Source organism: Lagenorhynchus albirostris, chromosome 7 (genome assembly GCF_949774975.1).
Source record: "Lagenorhynchus albirostris chromosome 7, mLagAlb1.1, whole genome shotgun sequence".
In the NCBI taxonomy this organism is placed as follows: Eukaryota; Metazoa; Chordata; class Mammalia; order Artiodactyla; family Delphinidae; genus Lagenorhynchus; species Lagenorhynchus albirostris.
The window spans coordinates 82472776-82495915 of record NC_083101.1 but is presented as its reverse complement, the minus strand read 5'-3'; the positions used below and the strand labels follow the sequence as shown (position 1 = coordinate 82495915).

Genomic DNA, 23140 nt, shown 5'->3' with positions numbered 1-23140 from the left:
AGCAATTATACTCCAATAAAGATGTTAAAAAATAAATAAAAATTTTAAAAAGTAATAAAAAATAAAAGTACTAAATGCCACTGAAATAAAAACACTGTTGGGAAAATGGTGCCAAAAGACTAGCTAACCAGGGTTACTACAAACCTTCAATTTATAAACATCACAATAAAGCAAAGCACAGTAAAGCAAAGCACAAGGTATGCCTGTCAATTGGATTGTGTTGTTAACTGACAATGTTTGTCTTTTATTGGAAGAATTAGCTTATTTACATTTAATGGAATTTCTGATCCATTTGGATTTTTTTAACATCTTTATTGGAGGATAATTGCTTTACAATGTTGTTAGTTTCTGCTGTATAACAAAGTGGATCAGCTACATGTATACATATATCCCCATATCCCCTCTCTCTTGCATCTCCCTCCCACCCTCCCTTTCCCACCCCTCTAGGTGGTCACAAAGCATGGAGCCGATCCCCCTGTGCTATGCAGCTGCTTCCCACTATCTATTTTACATTTGGTAGTGTATATCGTCAATGCTACTCTCTCACTTTGTCCCAGCTTACCGTTTCCTCTCCCTGTGTCAAGTCTATTCTCTACATCTGCGTCTTTATTCCTGTCCTGCCCCTGGGTTCATCAGAACCTTTTTTTTTTTTATATTCCATATATATGTGTTAGCATACGGTATTTGTTTTTCTGACTTTCTTCACTCTGCATGACAGACTCTAGGTCCATCCACCTCACTACAAATAACTCAATTTCATTTTTTATGTCTGAGTAATATTCCATTGTATATATGTGCCACATCTTCTTTAACCATTCATCTGTCAGTGAACACTTAGGTTGCTTCCATGTCCTGGCTATTGTAAACAGGGCTGCAGTGAACATTGTGGTACATGACTCCTTTTGAATTATGGTTTTCCCAGGGTATATGCCCCATAGTGGGATTGCTGGGTCATATGGTAGTTCTATTTTAGTTTTTAAAGGAACCGCCATACTGTTCTCCATAGTGGCTGTATCAATTTACATTCCCACCAACAGTGCAAGAGGGTTCTCTTTTCTCCACACCCTCTCCAGCATTTGTTGTTTGTAGATTTTCTGATGATACCCATTCTAACTGGTGTGAGGTGATACCTCATTGTAGTTTTTTTTTTTTTTTTGGCGGTACGCAGGCCTCTCACTGCTGTGGCCTCTCCCGTTGTGGAGCACAGGCTCCGGACGCGCAGGCTCAGCAGCCATGACTCACGGGCCTAGCCGCTCTGGGGCATGTGGGATCTTCCCGGACCGGGGCATGAACCCATGTCCCCTGCATCAGCAGGTGGTCTCTCAACCACTGCGCCACCAGGGAAGCCCCTCATTGTAGTTTTGATTTGCATTTCTCTAATGATTAGTGATGTTGGGCAGCTTTTCATGTGCCTCTTGGCCATCTGTATGTCTTCTTTGGAGAAATGTCTATTTAGGTTTTCTGCCTATTTTCAGATTGGGTTGTTTGTTTTTTTAATATTGAGCTGCATGAGCTGCTAATATATTTTGGAGATTAATCCTTTGTCCATTGATTCATTTGCAAATATTTTCTCCCATTCTGAGGCTTGTCTTTTCGTCTTTTTTATGGCTTCCTTTGCCATGCAAAAGCTTTTAAGTTTCATTAGGTCTCATTTGTTTATTTTTGCTTTTATTTCCATTTCTCTAGGAGGTGGGTCAAAAAAGATCTTGCTATGATTTATGTCATAGAGTGTTCTTCCTATGTTTTCCTCTAAGAGTTTTATAGTGTCTGGCCTTATATTTAGGTCTTTAATCCATTTTGAGTTTATTTTGTGTATGGTGTTAGGGAGTGTTCCAATTTCATTCTTTTACATGTTGCTGTCCAGTTTTCCCAGCACCACTTATTGAAGAGGCTGTCTTTTCCCCACTGTATATTCTTTCCTCTTTTATCAAAGATAATGTGACCATATGTGTGTGCGTTTATCTCTCTGGGTGATCCATTTGGATTTAAATTTACCACCTCACCCACTGTTTTTCCTATATACCATTTTTTCTTTGTTCTTTTCCCTTTCTTGCTCTTTTGGGTTGAGAACACTTTTTTGCTCTTGTTATTCTTTTTATTCTCATTAGTATATAGTGATAGACTACTTTTCAAATCTTTTAGTGTCTATACTCTAAATAGAACATGCAACTTTGAATATTCAAGTCCAATATAAAACAGCAGATTTAACCTTTTCTCTGACATAAGGACCTTAAAATACTTTTCTTTATCCCTCACTCAACTGCCATTGTTTTCATGTAGTTTAGTCCTTTGGTTTTTTTTAACCCTCAAGACATTATTTTCATTTCAAAATTGCTATTCATTTAACCCATATATTTACCCTTTCAGTTGTTCATCATTCCTTCCTGTGTCTCCAAGCTTCCATCTGGTTACCATTTTCCTTCTGCTTAAAGACAACCTTCTTGTGTAGTTTGTTAGGGAAAAAATTATTTTTGTGTGTGAATTTTTCTTAATTTTACCAATTGCACCCTTACTGTTAAGGGCATTTTTGGTTTGTACAGAACTCTAGGTTGGTACTTATTTTTTCTATCATTTTGAAGATGCCATCCCATTGTCTTCTGATCCCCAAATTTTTTAATTGAGGTAAAATTGGCATATAAGTTTCAGGAGCACACCATCATGATTCCCACTGTCTTTATTTAGTCAGTTGCCATGTTTTTGGTCCTTTGAAATATGCCTTCTTTCACTGCTCTTTTTCTCTTTTTTTAGCTTTCAATGGTATTGATAATATTTGCACAGGTATGATTTTCTCTGAATATATTTTGCTTGGGGTTTGTGGGACTTCTGAAACCTGTAGCTTGATTTCCATAAACTTTATAAATTTCTTAAGCATTAACTCTAAGTGTTCTCTATTTCCTCTCTTTCAAGGACTACAGCTACATTAATGTTAGCCCTTCTTGGTGTTATACTGTTTTCTGGTTCTTTTCCATGCTTTTGTCTCTCTATACATTAATCTGAATTTTTTTCTTCTGACCAAATTTAATTCACTGTATCCTCAGCTGTGTTTCATCAGGAGTTAAACTCATTCACTGATTTTTTATTTTTAGCTATTATAGTCGTTTAGTTTTTTAAAATTCCCAATTCCCTATTGATATTTTCAAACTTTTCTGTTTTCCTCTTGCGCATATTACACAGTTGTCCATGAGTGTCTGAGCATTTCTTGTAGTGCCTGCTAACTCCAGAATTGAGCAGATGTACCCACCCAATCACAAGCAGTGGTGGACTAGGGCAGGGGCCAATACATGTAAGATATACAGAATGGAGGAGCAAAGAATATGTACTCTCTGAAAGCAGATTCACTCCTAAGAGGCACACAAAGATGATCTGATTATGCCCATGTTTTCCCCTTCCCATCTGCTTCTGCCAGCCTCCCACAGCGTCATTCTTTTTTGAATTCTCAGTTGGAGATTATCATGCAGGTAACTTGAGTGTCTGCTTAGCCTCACATAAGAGCAGACCTATGGCTACGAATTCTCAGGGAAAACTTTTTACCTCTCTACTAGAATCTAGGTGAAGTCAACCAAGTTTTCTTATAGTCTCCCTTTGCTATGGGGCAGATTTTTCTAATTTACTCTTTCACTGAAGAAGATATTTGAGGTGCCATGTATGCAGAGGTTTCAGGGCTTTAAGTACCATGTTATTGAACAGATGATGAGAAATCACTAAAAGATATTAAGCAAGGGAACGCAAATGATCAGATATGTTGATTCATTTGTAATAACAATAAATACTTACTGGAGTTACAAAGGTAAATCACTTAGCCATACCCCCAAGCCGCTTATATTCCATTAAAGCAATGGTTCTCAACCAAGGGCAGTTTTGTCTCCCAGGGAATATTTTCTGGTTGTCACAAATGGAAGGATTCTACTGATATCACATGGGTAGAGGCCAGCCCATGACAGCTCTCTACAACAAAGAATTATTCTGCCCGAAATATAGCAGTAAAATAAAGGAAGCAAATAAGTACAATAATATATATAATATTAGTCTGTACAATGTATAGAGGGCATGGAAGTGGGCAGGGGAATTCATGAAACACTTCAGTGGGCATCTAAAGCTTAAGCTGAGTGGAAATACAAATGAATATGGGAGGTAGCGGTATTACTATGAGCCATGCATGAGGTATATTCCCCACATCTGGAGAACAACTATGACTAAAATTTAGTGGCAGACCAGGTAGGTGAATAATAAGGAGATAATGGGACTTCCCTGGTGGCACAGTGGTAAAGAATCCACCTGCCAAAGCATGGGACACGGGTTCAAGCCCTGGTCAGGGAAGATCCCACATGCTGCAGAGCAACTAAGCCTATGTGCCACAACTGAAGCCCACGCACCTAGAGCCTGTGCTCCACAGCAGGAGAAGCCACTGCAATGAGAAGCCCACGCACCACAACAAATAGTCCCCACTCGCCGCAACTAGAGAAAGCCTGTGCGCAGCAACGAAGACCCAACGCAGCCAAAAATAAATAAATAAAAATTTATTAAAAAAAAAAGAATAAGGAGGCAAGATGAGGCTGAAAAGGAAGGCAAGAGTCAGATTGCAAAAGGCCTTACATACTAGACATGAAGAGTTTGGACTTCACCCTGTAGGTAAGTGGATAGGAGGAGGTTGTTATTTAAGGGTAACAAAGAGAAAACAAGAAATTTATTATTCAAGAAAGATCATTCAGGAAGAATTACGGGAAAAGGCTTAAGGGCAAAATAAGGCACAGGCCAATTAGTAAAACTACTGGAATACTTAAGGCCAGAGAAAACTAGAGCCAGAATTAAAGCACCAATTAGAAGGATGGACTGATATGGTAAAGTACTATACCCAGTCTTTAGTGACAGAATATGAAGAGAAAATAAGGTTTAATCCCAGCTTTCCAGCACTACTCAAAGAGATAGAGTACAGGAGAACATTTACAAGAAAGATAACATCCATTTAGATCTCTTGTAGTAAAAGAGCTATGCAAGTATATAGAAGTGGTTATTATCAGATGATATAGCAGCAAAATCTGGATTGTGCCTTGAACTCTGATTATCATCCTTCAAGCAACAATGACAAAAGATTTTAGAATATTTTTCTACTATATCCATATATTTTTATATATGTATCTTACTTCCAGATATTTTCCTATTACATTATTTTAACTAAAAACACAGTGTCTTCATTTTATTATTTAAGTATTTGTTTAATGTTTTAAAATTCAAGATACTTTAATTTAGATTTTTTTAAAAACAAAAGAATAATAAAAATAATTTTACCTTTCAAATGTGACTTTTTAACAGCAAAGTGGGAAAGTGGGAAACAGTCTCCCTTCTGGGTTTTTTTTGTGGGAGTGGGAGGCCGGGGGGAACAATCTCCCTAAAAAAGAAATCAGCACTTCCAACAAAACTAAAGGAAGAACTTACATGTACACCTAATTCAGAAAGGAGATAACTGGGACTTCCCTGGTGGTGCAGTGGTTAAGAATCCGCCTGCCAATGCAGGGCACACGGGTTCGAGCCCTGGGCCAGGAAGATCCCACATGCCGCGGAGCAACTAAGCCCATGTGCCACAACTACTGAGCCTGTGCTCTGGAGCCCACGAGCCACAACTACTGAGCCCATGTGCCACAACTACTGAAGCCCGCGCACCTAGAGCCCATGCTCCGCAACGAGAAGCCACCGCAATGAGAAGCTGTGCACCACGACGAAGAGTAGCCCCCGCTCACCGCAACTAGAGAAAGCCCGTGTGCAGCAACAAAGACCCAACGCAGCCAAAAATAAATAAAATAAATTTAAGAAAAAAAAAAAGGAAATAACTAAAGACATGTGTAAATACCTTATTTTAATCCAGAAAAAAAAATGAAATACTTACTGGATCTTCTTAATAATAATAGATTATCGTTGAAAATAAGGTTTTTAACTATTCAATATAATCTCTGAAATGGTATCTAGTTAAGATAATATTTGTTTTAAATATACCAAATATTTCCAATCAGCAAAACAAAAACCAGCAAAACAATTTGTATCTGAGTCTGACATTTTAATCCACTGGATTTACATTTTTTCCTAATAATATAAACAAATCTTTTGGGGTACTCTACATATTAGAAGTACTCAACTACCTATTTGTAATTGTTAACTTTCAACAGTATGATTCATCAGTAAACACCAATACAGTACTTTAGCAGTCACCTTATGTGAAATAACAAGTGGAAAACAAAATTTCTCAACAACAGTGGGTCATCAAATTGCTTCAGCAGTTACTATAAAAAATTTATTTAAAAAACTTACATACACAAACATAATTAAACATTTTAAAATTAGACTGAAATCAGTTATGAAACTTCCTTTTCCCCTTTTACAAAAAGAAAGTTGTGAAAAGTAAAAGGACAAATTTAATTCTAAATATTTCCTTGTTTTTTTTAAATTGTTTGCTAGTAAATTATTTCTTTACTCGCCTCTTTAGGTTCTCAAGGTGTTCCACATTAACATCTTGTAATGCCAGTACCGTTCCCTTAGACAAGGAGGGATTCAATGAAATAGTCATTAGACAGCACAAATCTATTAGATCTCTCTGACATTTCTGCAAACCTTCCAGGAACTTTTGGTATTTACAAGGATCCTTTTTTAACTGTTTCATTTCTAGCACTGAAAACCCTATCAGACTAGTAAGTATTTCATCTACAAAGTCTACATCTAGATATGCAGTACCATCAGAAATTTTTGCTGTTATACTCCAAATGCCACCAGAACTTGAGAGATTTCCAGTTAAGGTTACAATAAATGCTTTGACTTTCACTGTTGTAACTTCCTTTGGTTTGCTGGCCATTAGAACAGACAAATAGATAAAAGGTGGAGAATATAAATCCATGGTGATAGAAAGATTAGTGCTATTCTCTGATGATCTTGAAGAACAAGTCTGTAAGTGGTGCTCATTTTTATTAGAAATGTGTGAACAACTTTTTGGTACATAATTGACCAGCTCTCCGTTTAATATTTTATTATTTAAGGAATGTCCATCTGAACTGCTGGTTTGTTTTATTTTATTATATGTCTCTGAGTTGTTATCTTTATTTGTAAAATTATGGGGTAGGGGTACAATATGATTAACTGAAACAATACTACTGTTTTGGTCTCTAGCAGATGAACAACTAAAAGATTTGTCTTCATTAGTTATTTGCTCAGATAAATTTTTTTCATTCCAATTATTATTTCCATTTTTGCAAATCAAAGAAAAATTATTCAGAGTATTAGATCTATATGAAAATCTCTCTATACTTTCATCTGCAGTTCTGTTCAAAGTCAGTGGCTGTAATTCTTTGGTCTCTGTTTGTTCTTTCTGGACAGCTTCTTCTAAAAGCAAGGCCTCCTCCAATGAAAAGTCATCTAATTCCTCATCAGTAAAAAGCATAGACTGGTTTTGTGGTTTCTCCTTTGATCTTGGAGAAATAACAAGTCCTGGTTCAAAATCTGACTGTCTGATGGGAACAGTATTTGAAGAACTACCTGTGCTGAAACAACTTCTTTCCAAAGAGGTGTTATTATTTGCTGCAAGCTCATCATTTTCATCAAGACTTGCCAAGAGTTCTTCATCAGAAGGTCCTAATGCAGGATGTAGAACATCTGTAATTCTGGGGATGCTTTGGTTAGAATTATTTGGTATGACTGGAACTATAGGATCAGGTTCCCCAATTAATCTTGCAAGAACTTTTTCTTGGGCATATTCCTCTAAAAGAGCATCTACTTCTCCTCCCAACACCTTCACATTTTCTGGTTTCAATAAGAGAACACCAAGACGGAAAGAAATGTTTCCATAAATCAAAATTTTTGTACCTGGAGGAAGATCACTATGAAGAGCTGGAATAGACTGATATTCCATCCCCTGTATTTGTACAATTCCATCAGTAAGCTGTAGCATCAACATTCGTGAAGGCTTTGCTTCCCAAGGTTTTGGGGTTACTTGTGTTTCAGCTGTAATTAGGTCATTGGTTGTATTCTTTCCTCTCAACTTTTGTATCTGGGCATACGCAGGTTGACTTACATCAACAAATGAATTAATCTGCAGAGCAAAATATCCATTCAGTTCTCCTTTTGGAACTTCTAAAATGCCATCAGGTAAAAGACGATGCTCCAAATCTCTCAGATCAGTAAGGAGCCATTGCTCAAACACTTGTTTATTCATTTGTGCCTGACTCAAATTAACATTATCATTTTCTTCTTGGATCCAGTTAATACAAGCTTCCAGCCACATTAAAGGCACTTTAACATGCCATGTAGCTAAAAGCCAGGTTTCAACTCTTAATGTAATACTAGCTATACTCATTTCTTTTATATAAAAGAAATATTAGGCATCTATTACCTGAAAACAAAAAAAAAATTATGGTAATTCAGTACATCTAAATATAGTTTCTATAATTCTCTACAATGCACAAACAGGAGTAATCAAACTTTTAGATTTTTCTCTCTTCAGCACCTTTATAATTCTTTGACTTTCTACATGGCAAAACTTCAAATGCCACAAGTAATCAGATGGTAAAATAAGAAAAGCAAAAGGTTTGAGACAAGATATACCTAGGTTTGAAGGCTAGCTCTTGATCTGTGATCAAGTTCTGTGATCTAGTATAAATTTCTTAACTTCTCTAACCTAATTTTTTCATCTGTAAAATGTCAGTACCACCTCCTATCTAACACAGTTGTTGTGAGGATTACATGATTAACATTTGTAAAGCATAATGTCAGACCTACAAAATACCTGTAGTAATTAGTAGTTATGTTAATATAATAATCAGATTCTAATCATTTAAAATTTAGCTAGGAAACAATATTTACTAAGGTCCTTTCTATATCTATAATTCATACTCTATTAAAACTTATACCATTGTATTCCATAAAATTATAACAAGTAACAATAGATTCTGAGCTGATGTAAAGCATCTTATTTGTTTGGCTAAATAATTCTCAACAGTCCTATCAGGTAAATATAGTTCTGATTTTCTCAGTATGATAAAAAAGTAGCCAAACAGGGGCTTCCCTGGTGGTGCAGTGGTTAAGAGTCCGCCTGCCGATGCAGGGGACATGGGTTCGTGCCCCGGTCCAGGAAGATCCCACATGCCGCGGAGCGGCTGGGGCCGTGAGCCATGGCTGCTGAGCCTGCGCGTCCGGAGCTTGTGCTCCGCAACGGGAGAGGCCACAACAGTGAGAGGCCCAAGTACAGCAAAAAAAAAAAAAAAAAAAAAAGTAGCCAAACACTAAAGACTAACCTTTTTTCACAACAGTATATTTTTTCCTTCTACAGATGAAGATATCTAAGAGTTCAAATTTATAAAAGTTTTAACATGCCCGTAAGAAAACTTACCATTTGGAACAGAAGCACAGGATTTGAGGACAGGATTTGGAACTGGTTGTTCAGTGGAGTACTTGTAACCTCTATTGCTCAGAAATGGCCCTGAGAGCTAAGACAAGAAGCAGTAAGGGTTATAAGAGGAAGCTGCAGAAAGAATCACTGGCCTATTTTCATAAGTGCAAAGTTTGATGGTATGGTTTGAAGGTTCCTATTATCAATCAGGGTAGAGTAGAGGTAGTACAGAATAAAAACATGAGGTTTGGAATGAAATAAACAAAAGCAAGTTACCACGAGAAACTCAGACACTCTACCTTAGCTTGTTTCCTTCCCTTTATACTTACTTCATAGGGCTACTGTGAAAATTAAAGGATAGGAGAAGATGGCGGGCAGAGCACCAGCATAGGCACAAATCAGCTGACCCGAGGTGGCAATCCAATCATTTAGGCTGCTCACTTAGGCCCCAGCAATGGTTGCAGGCCAGAAGCAGGCCACCCAAAAGGCGTCCGAGGCCCGCAAGCAACCTGAGGCTGAAGCAGACCAAAGCAGCTGAAACTGAAATTGAACAGTACCAACTGCAGAGGGAGAAAGGTTCAAAGCCAGAGAAGCTGGAGCTCTGGGATTCCATGGCAGGGGCAGCACTGGGGTGGAAAAAGAGACCCAGGTGATGACCATTCTCCAGATCTACCTCTGGCAAAACAGGGATGAAAGTGTTAGATAACCTCTTGGCCTGAAAACTACTGCATAAATGCATAGGGGAAGAAGCTCTGTTCCACGGACTGGCATTTTAGATGCCTTCATGGAAAATGAAATTCTAACAAAGCTCAAGTTACATTCTTGTGAAAAGGCATTAAATTATCTCTGTATATTATATAGTAGGTCCTCTCACTTTTTGGAAAATAGCAAATCTAGCTCCCTTGTAAAAACTTAAAGCTTATCCAAAGATTTCATTTTTTTAACCTTGCATTTCTTAGAAAATTTAATAGGCATATATTGTCTGGTTTCCCATATCTTTTAGCTAAAGCAACATATATATCAATACTGACTTCTTTTGTAGATGTAGTTTCGTTTGTTTGTTTTTAATTTTTTAAGAAGAAAGGGATTAACTTTTTCCCCCTAAAGTTTTGTGAAGGTCAGGGGATTTATCTATCAAAAAATAGTAAATAGTTATTTGTAACCTGTACTAAGCAGCATCCAGCCTTGAAACAGTCTTTTCTGGCTAAAGGTTAGAACAATGAATACTAGTATAATTGTTTGGGCTGCTTTTAATATCTTTTAATAAAAATTACTAGAGGACAAGAATTTGTTACATGTTGTTATTTGGTGTACTGATAATCATTTAAAAGTAAAACCCGGGGCTCCCCTGGTGGCGCAGTGGTTGAGAGTCCGTCTGCCGATGCAGGGGAACACAGGTTCATGCCCCGGTCCAGGAAGATCCCACATGCCGCGGAGCGGCTGGGCCCGTGGGCCATGGCCGCTGGGCCTGTGCGTCCAGAGCCTGTGCTCCACAACGGGTGAGGTCACAGCAGTGAGAGGCCCACATACCGCAAAAAAATAAAAAATAAAATAAATAAAAGTAAAACCCCCTTATCGTGTAAAAAAAAAAGAAATAAAAAAACAAATGAGAGCCAGTATATAATCTAGCGGTTCAGAGTGCAAGTGTGATGCCAAATTATCTTTCACTTACAAACTCTGTGACCTTAAACAAGTGGTCACATTATTAATTTAACAAATGGTTAAAATTTAAAGGAAGAGTTAGTTATTGTGAGGAATACAAGAATAACATTTTAAAGGAGGAATTAAGAAGGTCATAACTACCAAACTGATAAATCTTTACACTGAAGAAAATAATTGAGCGTACAGATATATAATTTTTAAATTACATGTGAAAAACAATGTAAAAATTCAAAGGTAGGATAGGTCCCTGCCCATAGTGATAAAAATAAACCATGCAGAGTCAAATCGGCATGTCTCTTTAACAAAGAAACCAACAATCTCTACATGAGTCCTCTGATTTATCAAATGGAAATATTTTCTACCTTCTGGCTAAAAAAAGCAAAACACAGTGTGCTAACTTTTGTGTACAAAAGAAAGGAAAATAAGCACATTCTTATTTACTTTATATATAAAGGACCTCTAGAAGGATATACAAGAAACTAGATAAAACTTTAAATACATAGCTACACTCAATAACAAAGAGCAAAATCTTGTGGGCCAGGGCTTCCCTGGTGGCACAGTGGTTAAGACTCTGCCTGCCAATGCAGGGGACACAGGTTTGAGCCCTGGTCCAGGAAGATCCCACATGCCATGGAGCAACTAAGCCCATGGGCCATGACTGCTGAGCCTGTGCTCTAGAGCCTGCGAGCCACAACTACTGAGCCCGTGTGTCACAACTACTGAAGCCCACGTGCCTAGAGCCCATGCTCCACAACAAGAGAAGCCACCGCAATGACAAGCCCGTGTACCTCAGCAAAGAGCAGCCCCCGCTCGCCGCAACTAGAGAAAAGCCCGCACACAACAACAAAGAACCAATGCAGCCAAAAATAAAAAATAAGTAATTAATTTTTTAAAAAGTCTTGTGGGCTAGGAACAGAGGAGAAACCTAAAGTTTTAGTGCTGATTTAAAGCCACCAGGAAAAGGGACTTCAGGCTAAAGCTCCAAGCCTTTAAGTTTAAGGGTCCAGTGTGCCAATTATAGGTCAGAAGACCAGAACAGACTACTTGCTTGAACTGGGCCAAAAAAATCTTCCACTCAATACCTACCTATGGCCTATGGAGGAAACAGAGATAACCTAAGAATGGAAATGAGGCCTACATAACTTGTATAGTACATATAGCATGGTCCAGAACTAGGCTATTCACATAAAAACCCAAGTCTCTAATGACACAGCTGATCTAGAGCTATGCCAGCCAGAGGGTCAGGTTGAAGCAACTCCAAAAAAACACAAAAGGGAAAAACACACATGGGAAAAACCTCTATCCAACATGAGCTCTCAAACCAAAATTATAACATATTTAAGGAAAATCACCACCATAAGCCACATCAGCAGACACAACTAACAGGAGAATTTATACCTAGAGAAATGTTTTTAAATGAAGAAATGAAAATGTTTTTAAATGTTTTTAAATGAAGAAATGTTTTAAATATTTTTAAAATAATCTTAAATATTTTTAAAATGTCTTTGAGCATACTAAATACACTTTAAAAATAGGACTAATCCTTAAAGAAGAATAGAAGATAATTAAACAGTAACAGGCATTTATGAAAAGTATCAATTGGACATCTTGGAAATGGGAAACAGCCTCAGAAATTTAAAACTCAGTAGATGGGATAAACAAAAGGCTAAAAACAAATGAAGAAAAAACTTACACTTTGGAAATTACATAGAACAGAGTATGAAAATTTAAGAAATTAAGCAAAGAAGGGAAAAAAAGGCTAAGTAGGGAAAACAGGCTTCTACACTGAAGTAATCAGTTTCAGAAGAAAATAGAAGAGAAGGAAACCGTTTTGTTTTTTTTTAAGATAATGGTTAAAGGTGGTCAAAAGGAACAAATTTCCAATTATAAGATAAACAAGTAATAGGGATGTAATGCACAACATGATGACTGTAGTTAACACTGCTGTTCGATATATACGAAAGTTGTTAAGAGATTAGATCCTAAGAGTTCTCATCACAAGGAGAATTTATTTTTTCTTTTTCTTTTTTTTTTGGCTGTGTTGGGTCTTTGTTGCTGCCCGCAGGCCTTCTCTAGTTGCAGTGAGTGGTGGCTGCTCTTCCTTGCAGTGCACGGGCTTCTCATCGCAGTGGCTTCTCTTGTTTCGGAGCACAGGCTCTGGGTGCATGGGCTTCAGTAGTTGTGGCACGTGGGCTCAGAAGTTGTGGCTCACGAGCTCTAGAGCGCAGGCTCAGTAGTTGTGGCACACGGGCTCAGTTGCTCCGTGGCATGTGGGATCTTCCCGGACCAGGGCTCGAACCCGTGTCCCCTGCATTGGCAGGTGGATTTTTAACCACTGCACCACTGGGGAAGCCCAATTACCTTTTTATCTATATGAGATGATGGATGTTAGCTTAATCTGTTGTGGTAATCTTTCACAGTATATGTAAATGCTATACACCTTAAACTTATATGGTGATGTATGCCAATTATTTCTCAATAAAACTAGAAAAAAATATATAAATAAAAGTGAAATTTTTTCATAATAAAAAAATAAAGAATAATGGTTGAAATTTTTCTAAAATTCAAGAAAGATATGATTCTGTAGGGTGTAAAAGCTCAATACTGCTAAGCAACAAGTGTAAAAATCCACCTGTAAACATAGCATGGTAAACTGTAAAACATCAAGGACACAGAAAAAAAATCTTTTTTTTTTTAAATCTTAAGATTCAACAAGCTGGATCTAAAATTTGAGGTAACAAAAATGTAGAAAATACAAAAAGAATTCAGAGGGAAGTTAAGGTATTATGTTTTGTCAAGGAGGATAATAGAGATTCTGATTATGTTTACTATTTTATAAGAAAAATATAAAAATTATGTGTTTAAGGGTAAAAATGAAAGATTGAAAAAACATTCTTATAATCCCCGCAAAACTCAGATAATAGATTTTTTTAAAGTCATAAAATTCTAAGAACAAAGAAAATGGGAGAAGAAACAATGGCAACAAATTTTGGAAACTGGAAAGCAAACAGATTAGTACATGATTTAGCAGACACTAGAAAGTTGAATTCTAAGGTGGCATTAAGAATGGCTGATATAAAAACCCAGAACCCACAAAAGGCAATACTAAGTATGCCTGGAAGTAAAGGGTACTCTAAAAACAAGATTGATTAGACGATTCTTTAAGACATTTAAGACTGTGGCATCCCTATCCCACATCAGGAAGATACATAATGTACACTTCAAAACTGTTAAGAGGGTAAATTTATGTTATATGTTTTTTACCATAATTTTTTAGAAAGAGAGAAAAATCAAGAGGGAAGTAGAGGAGGAAAAAAAGGAAAAAATAAAATTACCTCTATTTGCAGATGACATGAATGTTTATGAAAAAATGCCAAAGAATGTACAAAGAAGCTATATCACCTGATAAATGAGTTAGCAAGATGCAAGTGTCTTTTTTGTGCTCTCTTTAGTGCCACATTTTCACACTTTTGTGCTTTTTGTTGATGATTTCACTATTTAAAACAGCCCCGTAGCATACTTCTGAAGTGCTGTCTAGTGTTCCAAAGCATAAGAAAACTGTGTGAGATGTGTCATATGTAAAATCTGTGTGTTAGATTAAGCTTCATTCAGGCATTAGTTATAGTGCCACTGGTCATAAGTTCAGTTAATGAATCAACAACATATAGTGAATAAAGTGTCTTTAAACAGAAACACAAATAAAACAAGGTTATGTACTAATCAGTTGGTGAAAATGTCATGACCAGAGGCTCACAGGAACCTAACCTTGTCTTTCCCCTAGGAACAATAGTTCAGTATTCCCTAATTCAGTGTTCACAGGGACTTTATATAGAACATAACTACCAGGAATAATGAGACTTGACTGTACGAGCAATGAACAAAGAGTACAATTTACAGTAGCCCTCAAAACTTAAATCTAACAAAATATGTGCAGGATGTATATGCTGAAAACTACAAACTACTGTTGAAAGCAATCAAAGACAACCTAGACAAATGAAGAGATATGCTGTGTTGAAGACTCTATGATCAAGTTTCAATTCTCCCCAAACAGATATATAGATTCAATGCAATTCCATTCAAAATCCCAGCATTTTTTTTTTTTTTAAAGAATGGCAAGCTGATTCTAAGATTTACATGGGAAGGCAAAGAAACTAGAATAACCAAGGTAATTTCAGAAAAAAAAAAGTTGGAGACTCACACTGAGTTCAAGACTTAGTATAAACTACAGTAATCAAGACAGTGAAGTATTGGCAAAAGGATTAACATATCAGTCAATGGGAAGAGAAGACAGCCTAGAAAATAGACCCATTCATATACAGTCAATTGATTTTGCAAAGGCATTTAAAAGGAAACAGGATAGTCTTTTGAACAAATGATGCTAAAACAACTGAACATCCATATGCAAAACTATGAACCTCAACCAATACCTCAAATCATATATAAAAGTTAAATGGACCACAAACCTAAATGTGAAAACTAAAACTATAAAACATCTATAAGAAAAGTTAGGAGAAAAAAAAACCAAGCTCATATATAAGAGAGAACAGATTGGTAGCCGCAAGAGGTAAGGGGTGGGGGTGGGCAAAATGGGTGCACGGGGTCACAAGGTACAAACTTCCAGTTATAAAATCAGTAAGTCATGGAAATGTAATGTACAGCATGGTCACTGTAGTTAAAATACTATATTGCATATCTAAAAGTTGCTAAGAGAGTAGATCTTAAAAGTTCTCATCACAAGAAAAAAAATTTTTTTGTAACTAAGTGGTGATGGATGTTAACTGGATTTACTGTGGTGATCATTTTGCAACGTATACAAATATCAAATTATTATGTTGTATACCTGAAACTAAAAGGTTATATGCCAATTATACCTCAATTTTTTTTAAAGGGGAAGAAAAGTTAGGAGAAAAATCTTTGTGATCTTGGTTTCTTAACAGTGTTCTTAGATACAACACCAGAAGCATAATCCATAAAAGAAAGAAATTAATAAACTGAGCTTCACCAAAATTTTAAAATTCTGCTCTGTGAAAGACACTGTTAAGAGTATAAAGACAAGCCAAACACACACAAAGACAAGCCACAGACTGGGAGAAATACATAATTGACAAAAGACTTATATCCAGACTATATAAAGAATTCTAAAATTCAATAGGAAGACAAACTAATTTTAAAAGGAACAAAAGATTTGAATAGACATTTCACCAAAAGATATGCAGATAACGAGTAAGACATTAAGGAAATGCAAAATTGAAATCACAGTGTGATATTACACATCTATTAGCATAGCTAAAATAAAAAATAACTGACAATACCAACTACTGGAATTCTCATACATTGCTGGTGGGAAAGCAAAATGACACAGCCACTTTAAAAAACAGTTTAGCAGTTTCTTAGGAAGAAAAACAGTTTAGCATTTTCTTACAAAGTTAAACTCACCATACAACCCAGCATTACTAGGTATTTACTCAAGAGAAATGAAAACGTATACTCATTAAAAATCTCTATGTGAACATTTATAGCAGCTTTTTTCATAATCGCCAAAAAACTAGAAACAACCCACATGTCCTTCAAGTGGTGAATGGATTAACAAATTGTTGTACATCATTACAATGGAATACTATTCAGTAATAAAAAGGAATAAACTAATAGATGCAATAACATGGATGAATATTGCTACAGATGTTATCACTCAGAAAATTCATATGTTGAAATCTTAATGCCCAATGTGATGGCATTAGGAGGTGGGGCCTTTGTGAAGTGTTTACATTATGAGAATGAAGCCCTCATGGGACTTCCCTGGCAGTCCAGTGGTTAAGACTCTGTGCTTCCACTACAGGGAGCACGGGTTCGATCCCTGGTTGGGGAACTAAGATCCCACATGCCGTGCAGCATGGCCAAAATAAATCAATAAATCAATAAATAAAAATAAAGTCAGAATTTTGAAAAGATATTAATTTAAAAAAAAAAAACTGGGCTTCCCGGGTGGCTCAGTGGTTGAGAGTCCGCCTGCCGATGCAGGGGACATGGGTTCGTGCCCCGGTCCGGGAGGATCCCACATGCCGCGGAGCAGCTGGGCCCGTGAGCCATGGCCGCTGAGTCTGCGCGTCTGGAGCCTGTGCTCCGCAACGGGAGAGGCCACAATAGTGAGAGGCCCGCGTACCACAAAAAAAAAAAAAAAACAAAACTTACAACCCAATAACAAAAAAATAAATAAACAGTAGAGACGTCTCCACACAGCTACTTACCCCTTCTGCCATGGGAGGTTACTGTAAAAAGACTGTCATCTAAGAACCAAAGAAGCATGTTCTCATCAGACACCCACTAAATCTGCCATCACCTTGACCTTGGACTTCCCAGTCTCCAAAGAAATAAATCTCTGTTGTTTATCAACCACCCAGTTTATGCTATTTTGTCACAATAGCCCAAATAGACTAAGACAAATGTTAAATGCAGCGAGCTAAGTAAAAGAAGCCAGACAAACACTGTATAAGTCCAAGATGGCATTATGGAAAAGGCAACACTATAGAAACAGGTGGCAGCGATGATGTGACTAATGTTTGTCAAAACTCATAGAACTATATACAAAAAAGAACATGAATTTTACTGAATGTAAATTATATCCTCAATAAAAATACTGAAGACAAACACCAAAAGGATAGATATTTAATAACTAATTTTCAAACTTGCTGAGGAAAGCACAGAATAAAGAAAACAATCCAAAAGAAGGCACAAAAGGAACTGGCAAGCACTATAAATAGAAAGAATAAACAAGGTGGTAGAAATAAGTCTAAATATATCAGCAATCATAATGAACATAGATTAACTCACCTGTTAAAAGATACTCTCAAATTGAAAAAACCAAGTTCAGCTGCATGCTTAAAAGATGACCCTAAAACAAAATAACATCGAAGCATGAAATTAATTAAAATAAGGCATGTTAAAATCCCCAAGCATGATATTATGAGGCCACAGCTGAGTGACATCTTATCCTCAAGACAGAGATCTGTACTTCTATAACCTAAGATTCCCAAATGCTACTTTATCGCATCTGTTGTCATTTTTTTAACCTCAAAAATTAAGCTAGATCCAAGGCTCTTGGGTGTGCTCATTCAATAGTAAGTTACCTTACTTTCTCCACTAAAATTTAAACACCACAGCACTGGCAAATGGGCCTAGTCTAATTGGCAGAGGTGTTGTAGTAATGAGATGACAGTCATTAAGTAAACTGAAATCAAGACAGTGTACTTTCCGTAGAGTTATAATTATTTAAATGAATTATCAAGTATAAATGCCACAATTAATTAAGTTGTTTGCAGAATGTTTTGTACTATAAATTATTCGGTGTATACAGTATATATCCCTAAATTATTATATGCAGCCATTTAACACAAATGCTATTTTCTACCTGAACCTGTTAAACAGTAGGACTTAATACTGTTAGTACTTCTAGGAGGATGAAGGAACCAATAAAAAAGAAAGACTGATTGATTGTGAACTGAAAAGGTCAAGGCTGGATAGAAAATGAAAGAAAGGAATTTCAGTGGTGTTAATTCTATATCCCAGCAGTACAGCTGTTTAAACAGAGAACTGAAGAAAAAGGTTTAATAAAAATTAAAACCTCTTATTTGTAAGATCTTAAACTTTTTCAAAATACATACTTTTACATCTGTAATATTATCTAAACCTCAAAATAGTCATTTATGATAGAAAGGGTAGGGATTGTCATCTATTTGGGTGAGAATGAAACAGGCATGAAGATTAAGACATACAGATCATACATGGTAGCAGACGCAGAACGAAATTCTGCTAACCTCCATTTCTATATCATTTTCTAGACCCTGTTCGACTTAAAAGAGAAACTAAAGCCAGTCCCTCATTTACATATACCCACTTGCATATAAACTATAAAACTCATTCATAAATGGCCATTCTATAAGAGCACTACACTATTACAATGAACAGACTTTTCTCAGATCTCATTTAAACGACAAGCTCACCTAGTATATTCTAAATTATTTCCTTTACAAAGTCAAATCAAAGAAACACCTACTGCATCTATCTTTGTAACAGCTTCAAAAGTGTTATCATTAAGTACTTTTCCTTTTGCTATAACTCCACTAAAATATGACATAAAAGTTTTTTTAAATTTTTAAATATTACAAACTGATATTTTAAGGCTTATATATTCATTTATTTTATTTTTTTAATTTTGTAGTTATCTCAAACACGCACTTCCTTGTTTGTGTTGTTGCATTCGGCAAGTGACAAAACTCCTTTCAGATGATAGTTGGGACAAATTCTGAGAAACAGTGCTCAATGAACCACAGTGAAATTGTTCTATAAACACGTGGCAGTTCTAATTAATAATTTTCTCCAAATACTACCTTCTAGGATTTAAATTTCCACTTCCAGAGCTACATGATATACTACAATTTTATAATAATGTTATAACTAAATGCACATTTGCTACATAGAATTCTTCATTTAACAGCAAAGTAAGTAAAGTGGAGGGCATATTGATCTGAAACATGGTTTACTCCCCACAACTGCACGTTAAAAACAATTTCAATAAGAAGATGTTTCTATATATAATAGGATTTTTTTTTCCTACAGGTAAAAAAGAAAAGGTTATTAAATTTTTTAATTAAATGGAAAAAGTATTATCATGTGGGATTACAAAGTTTAGACTGGGTTTCAATAACCGAGCCCTTTAATAATTTAGTAAATTGTATTACTTGCATCTACTCCTTCAAGAGAATTCCTAAGGTTTTTGTTCCTCCCTTTCTTGAGAAACTGAGTAACCACAGTCACCGCAGGTAGAAGCAACTCAGAGGGGAGGTGTTAGCTACAGCAGCACAACTTCTCATCTGCTCATACATAAAGAACAGCCCCTGATCCTCAAGAACATCACTGTCCAAGAAAAAAATATGAAAAAGTATACGTTGTTGAAATTGTACATTAAGAAGTGTTCACACCGTATGATTTCAAAACTTAATCTTAAGAAAATAATCAGAAATGAGGACAAAGATTTTATGTGCCAGAGTGTTTATCACTGTGCTTTTACACTTTGGAAAAAAACCAGAACAATCTAAATGTTCAACAACAGTAAAAAAAAAATTTTTTAATTAAATATATTACATTGGATCCATGAAATAGTCTTCTGAAAAAACATTTTTAAGTACTATTTAATGACATGAAAATATGTTCATATTTTTATTCTGTTAGGAGAAAAGGTCAGATGTAAAACTACATACATCTTAATCTCCATTAATTTTATAATCATGAAAAAAATGTTTTTTAAAAATTGATTTACATCTTGTGCTTGCTAAACTTGGCTGACGACACTAATCTACATTCTAGATCTTGACTGCAGGAACTAAGCAGAAGAGAATAGAGTAAGAAAATTCTATCATTTGCCACTAAGACTTAGGCAAATTTGATTTATGTTACTTTTCAGTCAGCCTCACATATTTCAATTTTTTAAAAAATAGAAAAAGTGGCAGAAGTATTGATACCATCCTTTTGGACATTGTATGCGGCATTCAATCAATAGCTAAGACTTAAAAGCACTAACAAATACTCAAGTTATAACCAGTCCATGTTTCCACTGTCTTCATCTAAAAAATACAGGTGAGTCTGTGTTTTAACTCCTTGGGGATGACTTTAAGGTAACCCCAGAATTTTGAGAAGGCACTCTGAAAATTATGGGAAAAAAATTTGTATTTAATGACTGAAATCAGAAAGAAGTAATTAGTGGAGCTGTTTGTGGATCCTCCATAACCTAATGTAAGGAAAAGACAGACAGAGAATAGGTTTAGGAGTCTGAATCCCATTTCTGCTATGTGACCTTAGACGTGTTCCTTAACTTTTTCTTAACCACAATTTACTAGCTGAACTGTAATAAGCATGAAACTGCCAGCACAAGGTCTGGCACAAACTCAGAAAATAGTAGTTATAAAATTTTAAGTAATCATCCAGCTCGCTGGTGTACAATCTCAATTATATTAGTTTATCTAAAGCAAATCCCACAAGCTAAGTAATACTAGCTCTAAATTCATCAGGAATCCAAATAATCATACAATTATTTACTCAACACAGGAGCCACAATGTATCAACCAAGTTGGTAAGTTCTTGAATGAGCACAGATGTAACAGTTTGGCTGAAAACAATAGAGAATGAAAGGATGGTGAAAAGACAGACTTTCCTCAAGAGAGCAAGTCCCTGAATGAAAATGGTGGAAAAAACAGACTTTCTTGTTATTTAAACAGTAAACCTATAAAGCAAATTAAAAGAGGTAAGGAAGAAAACAAGTAGAAAAAGAAAAAAGCAAAAAACAACAACAACAACAACAACAACAAAAACCTGACAATGGCATCTAGAAAAGAGAAATAAGACCTTTCAGCAGTTAGGGTCCAGTCAGAAGACAGTGAAACTGGGAATAAGTTCTTAAGATAAAGCTGCTTACTTTGCATTCCTGCTCATCAATCATCACTGTTTATCAAGGCAGAAAATGATGGTTGCAACAGAAATACTAGCTTGAAAGAAAACATCATTAGTACAGTACCCCTATATGTGCCTATCTGTGTTAGTGAAGTGTCCCAGGTTTTAAATGACAGATTCAATTAAATGCTGCAAATCCTGACTGGCAGATTAAATCTCTACAATCCAAGTATCGCCAGCCCCTTCATACACTCAATTTTCTTGGCTGAACATTAAATAAAAATCCAAACTATGTATCGTAAAACCAAACACAAGTTAAGTTTTACCTCCCAACAAGGCTATGATAGTCTTCATGGTGGGGCCATTAAAAAATTATATTACCACTCAAAGAGCCTTTTAAAAACTCCACAATCCCAGACAGTATGCTCTAACAGTATTTGTTAACTATCCTCCCAGCCAGTAAATGTTGGTGCTTCATGAAGTTCTCAGTTCCTCCTAAAGAGTTCTCTTCCTGATTAAGCAAGTAAAAGATAAAAGATGGCGGAAATCAGACATTTTTTTTAAAATGCTGGTTACATCTAATTTGCAAAGTATTCAAGAGGAAAATCAAGTTACAGCGGAATGAATCAGCACAAATTCATAATTACAAAAAAAAGTGTATTCTAACGGTGGGTTTACATCCCATGTAAATTATAACATTTTTATGCTTGAACACAAGTTTGGGGTTGTGGGTGAGAGCTGGAGAGCTGAGTCAGGTTGTGGATACTGGGTACTAGTTACTGGCAATTTCCCAGGTTTGTCACCGATTCAGAGTGACCTTAAGTGCCTTAACAGAAGAAACCATCAAAGCCTGACACAGGGGCCTTAGAAGTAACCGCACACAAAGCAAGTATAAACTGAACACGCTAGAACGGTAACATATCTGAGGGCGAGGGTTTTAGTCTGTTTTAATCACTGTCGAATACCTTGACACACGGTGGGCGCTTTAAAGAGGTGAACGAACGCAAAGCGGATGTCTACAACGCATTTTGCGATTTGCATTCATTGTAGGACATGAAAGCAATACTTCCAGAAATTTTTCACACGTAGCGGCAGCACCGACACTACAAAATACTCGTATCGCAGGTCCCATTAACAAAAAAGAAAGAAAGAAAAAGAAAGGAAGAACGAAAGGTTTCGTCAGAACGGAGAGCCCTGTAAAGACCCCGGGAGTACAGGCTCAGCGCCGGAAGCAAAGGGACTGAGTTCTCCCGGACTCCGAGGCTCGCCCGCCACAGCCCAGCGGGACGGCCAACAATTCCCGGAACCCCGAGCCGCCAGCGGACAGCGGGCCGCGACCCTCCGGCTGCGCCCCCGGCCCAGGCCACGCCTGAGGGGCGCCGCGGCCCGTTACACACAACTCGCCCCGCAGCCCGGGCGAGAGGGGAGCACGGGGGAAGAAAGGAGACGCGAATGCGGGCTGTGGAAACGGGGACATTCGCCTGGGCCTAACACCGACCTGGACGTCCCGCCTTCCCCTCGCGCAACACTGGTTCCTGGGCCTCGCGACTGTGAGAACGGGAACCACCACGGAGCGCGCCCTAATCCTTTTTTGCTCCTTCCCGCCCGTTTTGCCGCGCACTCACGCCCCTCCTCCAAACCCTGAAGACTCCTCAGGGCCCCGAAGACGCCCCT

General features: G+C 36.9%; 1 protein-coding gene across 2 annotated transcripts; it reads right to left on the bottom strand.

The window, feature by feature from the left end:
* Positions 1-5951: 5951 nt before the first annotated feature.
* RMI1 (RecQ mediated genome instability 1) lies at positions 5952-23126 on the bottom strand. 2 transcript variants are annotated; one of them, XM_060155328.1, is made up of 4 exons: positions 22965-23126; positions 17855-17915; positions 9365-9461; positions 5952-8368 (listed from the first exon to the last, which is right to left on the bottom strand). In XM_060155328.1, the coding sequence occupies exon 4, from the start codon at positions 8330-8332 to the stop codon at positions 6452-6454; it is 1881 nt and encodes a 626-aa protein (XP_060011311.1). In that variant the 5' UTR covers positions 8333-8368; positions 9365-9461; positions 17855-17915; positions 22965-23126; the 3' UTR covers positions 5952-6451. The 2 variants fall into 2 exon arrangements, with proteins under 2 accessions (XP_060011311.1, XP_060011312.1); XM_060155329.1 differs by having other exon boundaries at positions 5955-8068.
* Between the last annotated feature and the right edge of the window lie 14 nt (positions 23127-23140).

Excerpts from the sequence above, each read along its gene's own strand:
- RMI1 (XM_060155328.1), bottom strand. The coding sequence starts at position 8,332 with ATGAGTATAGCTAGTATTACATTAAGAGTTGAAACCTGGCTTTTAGCT.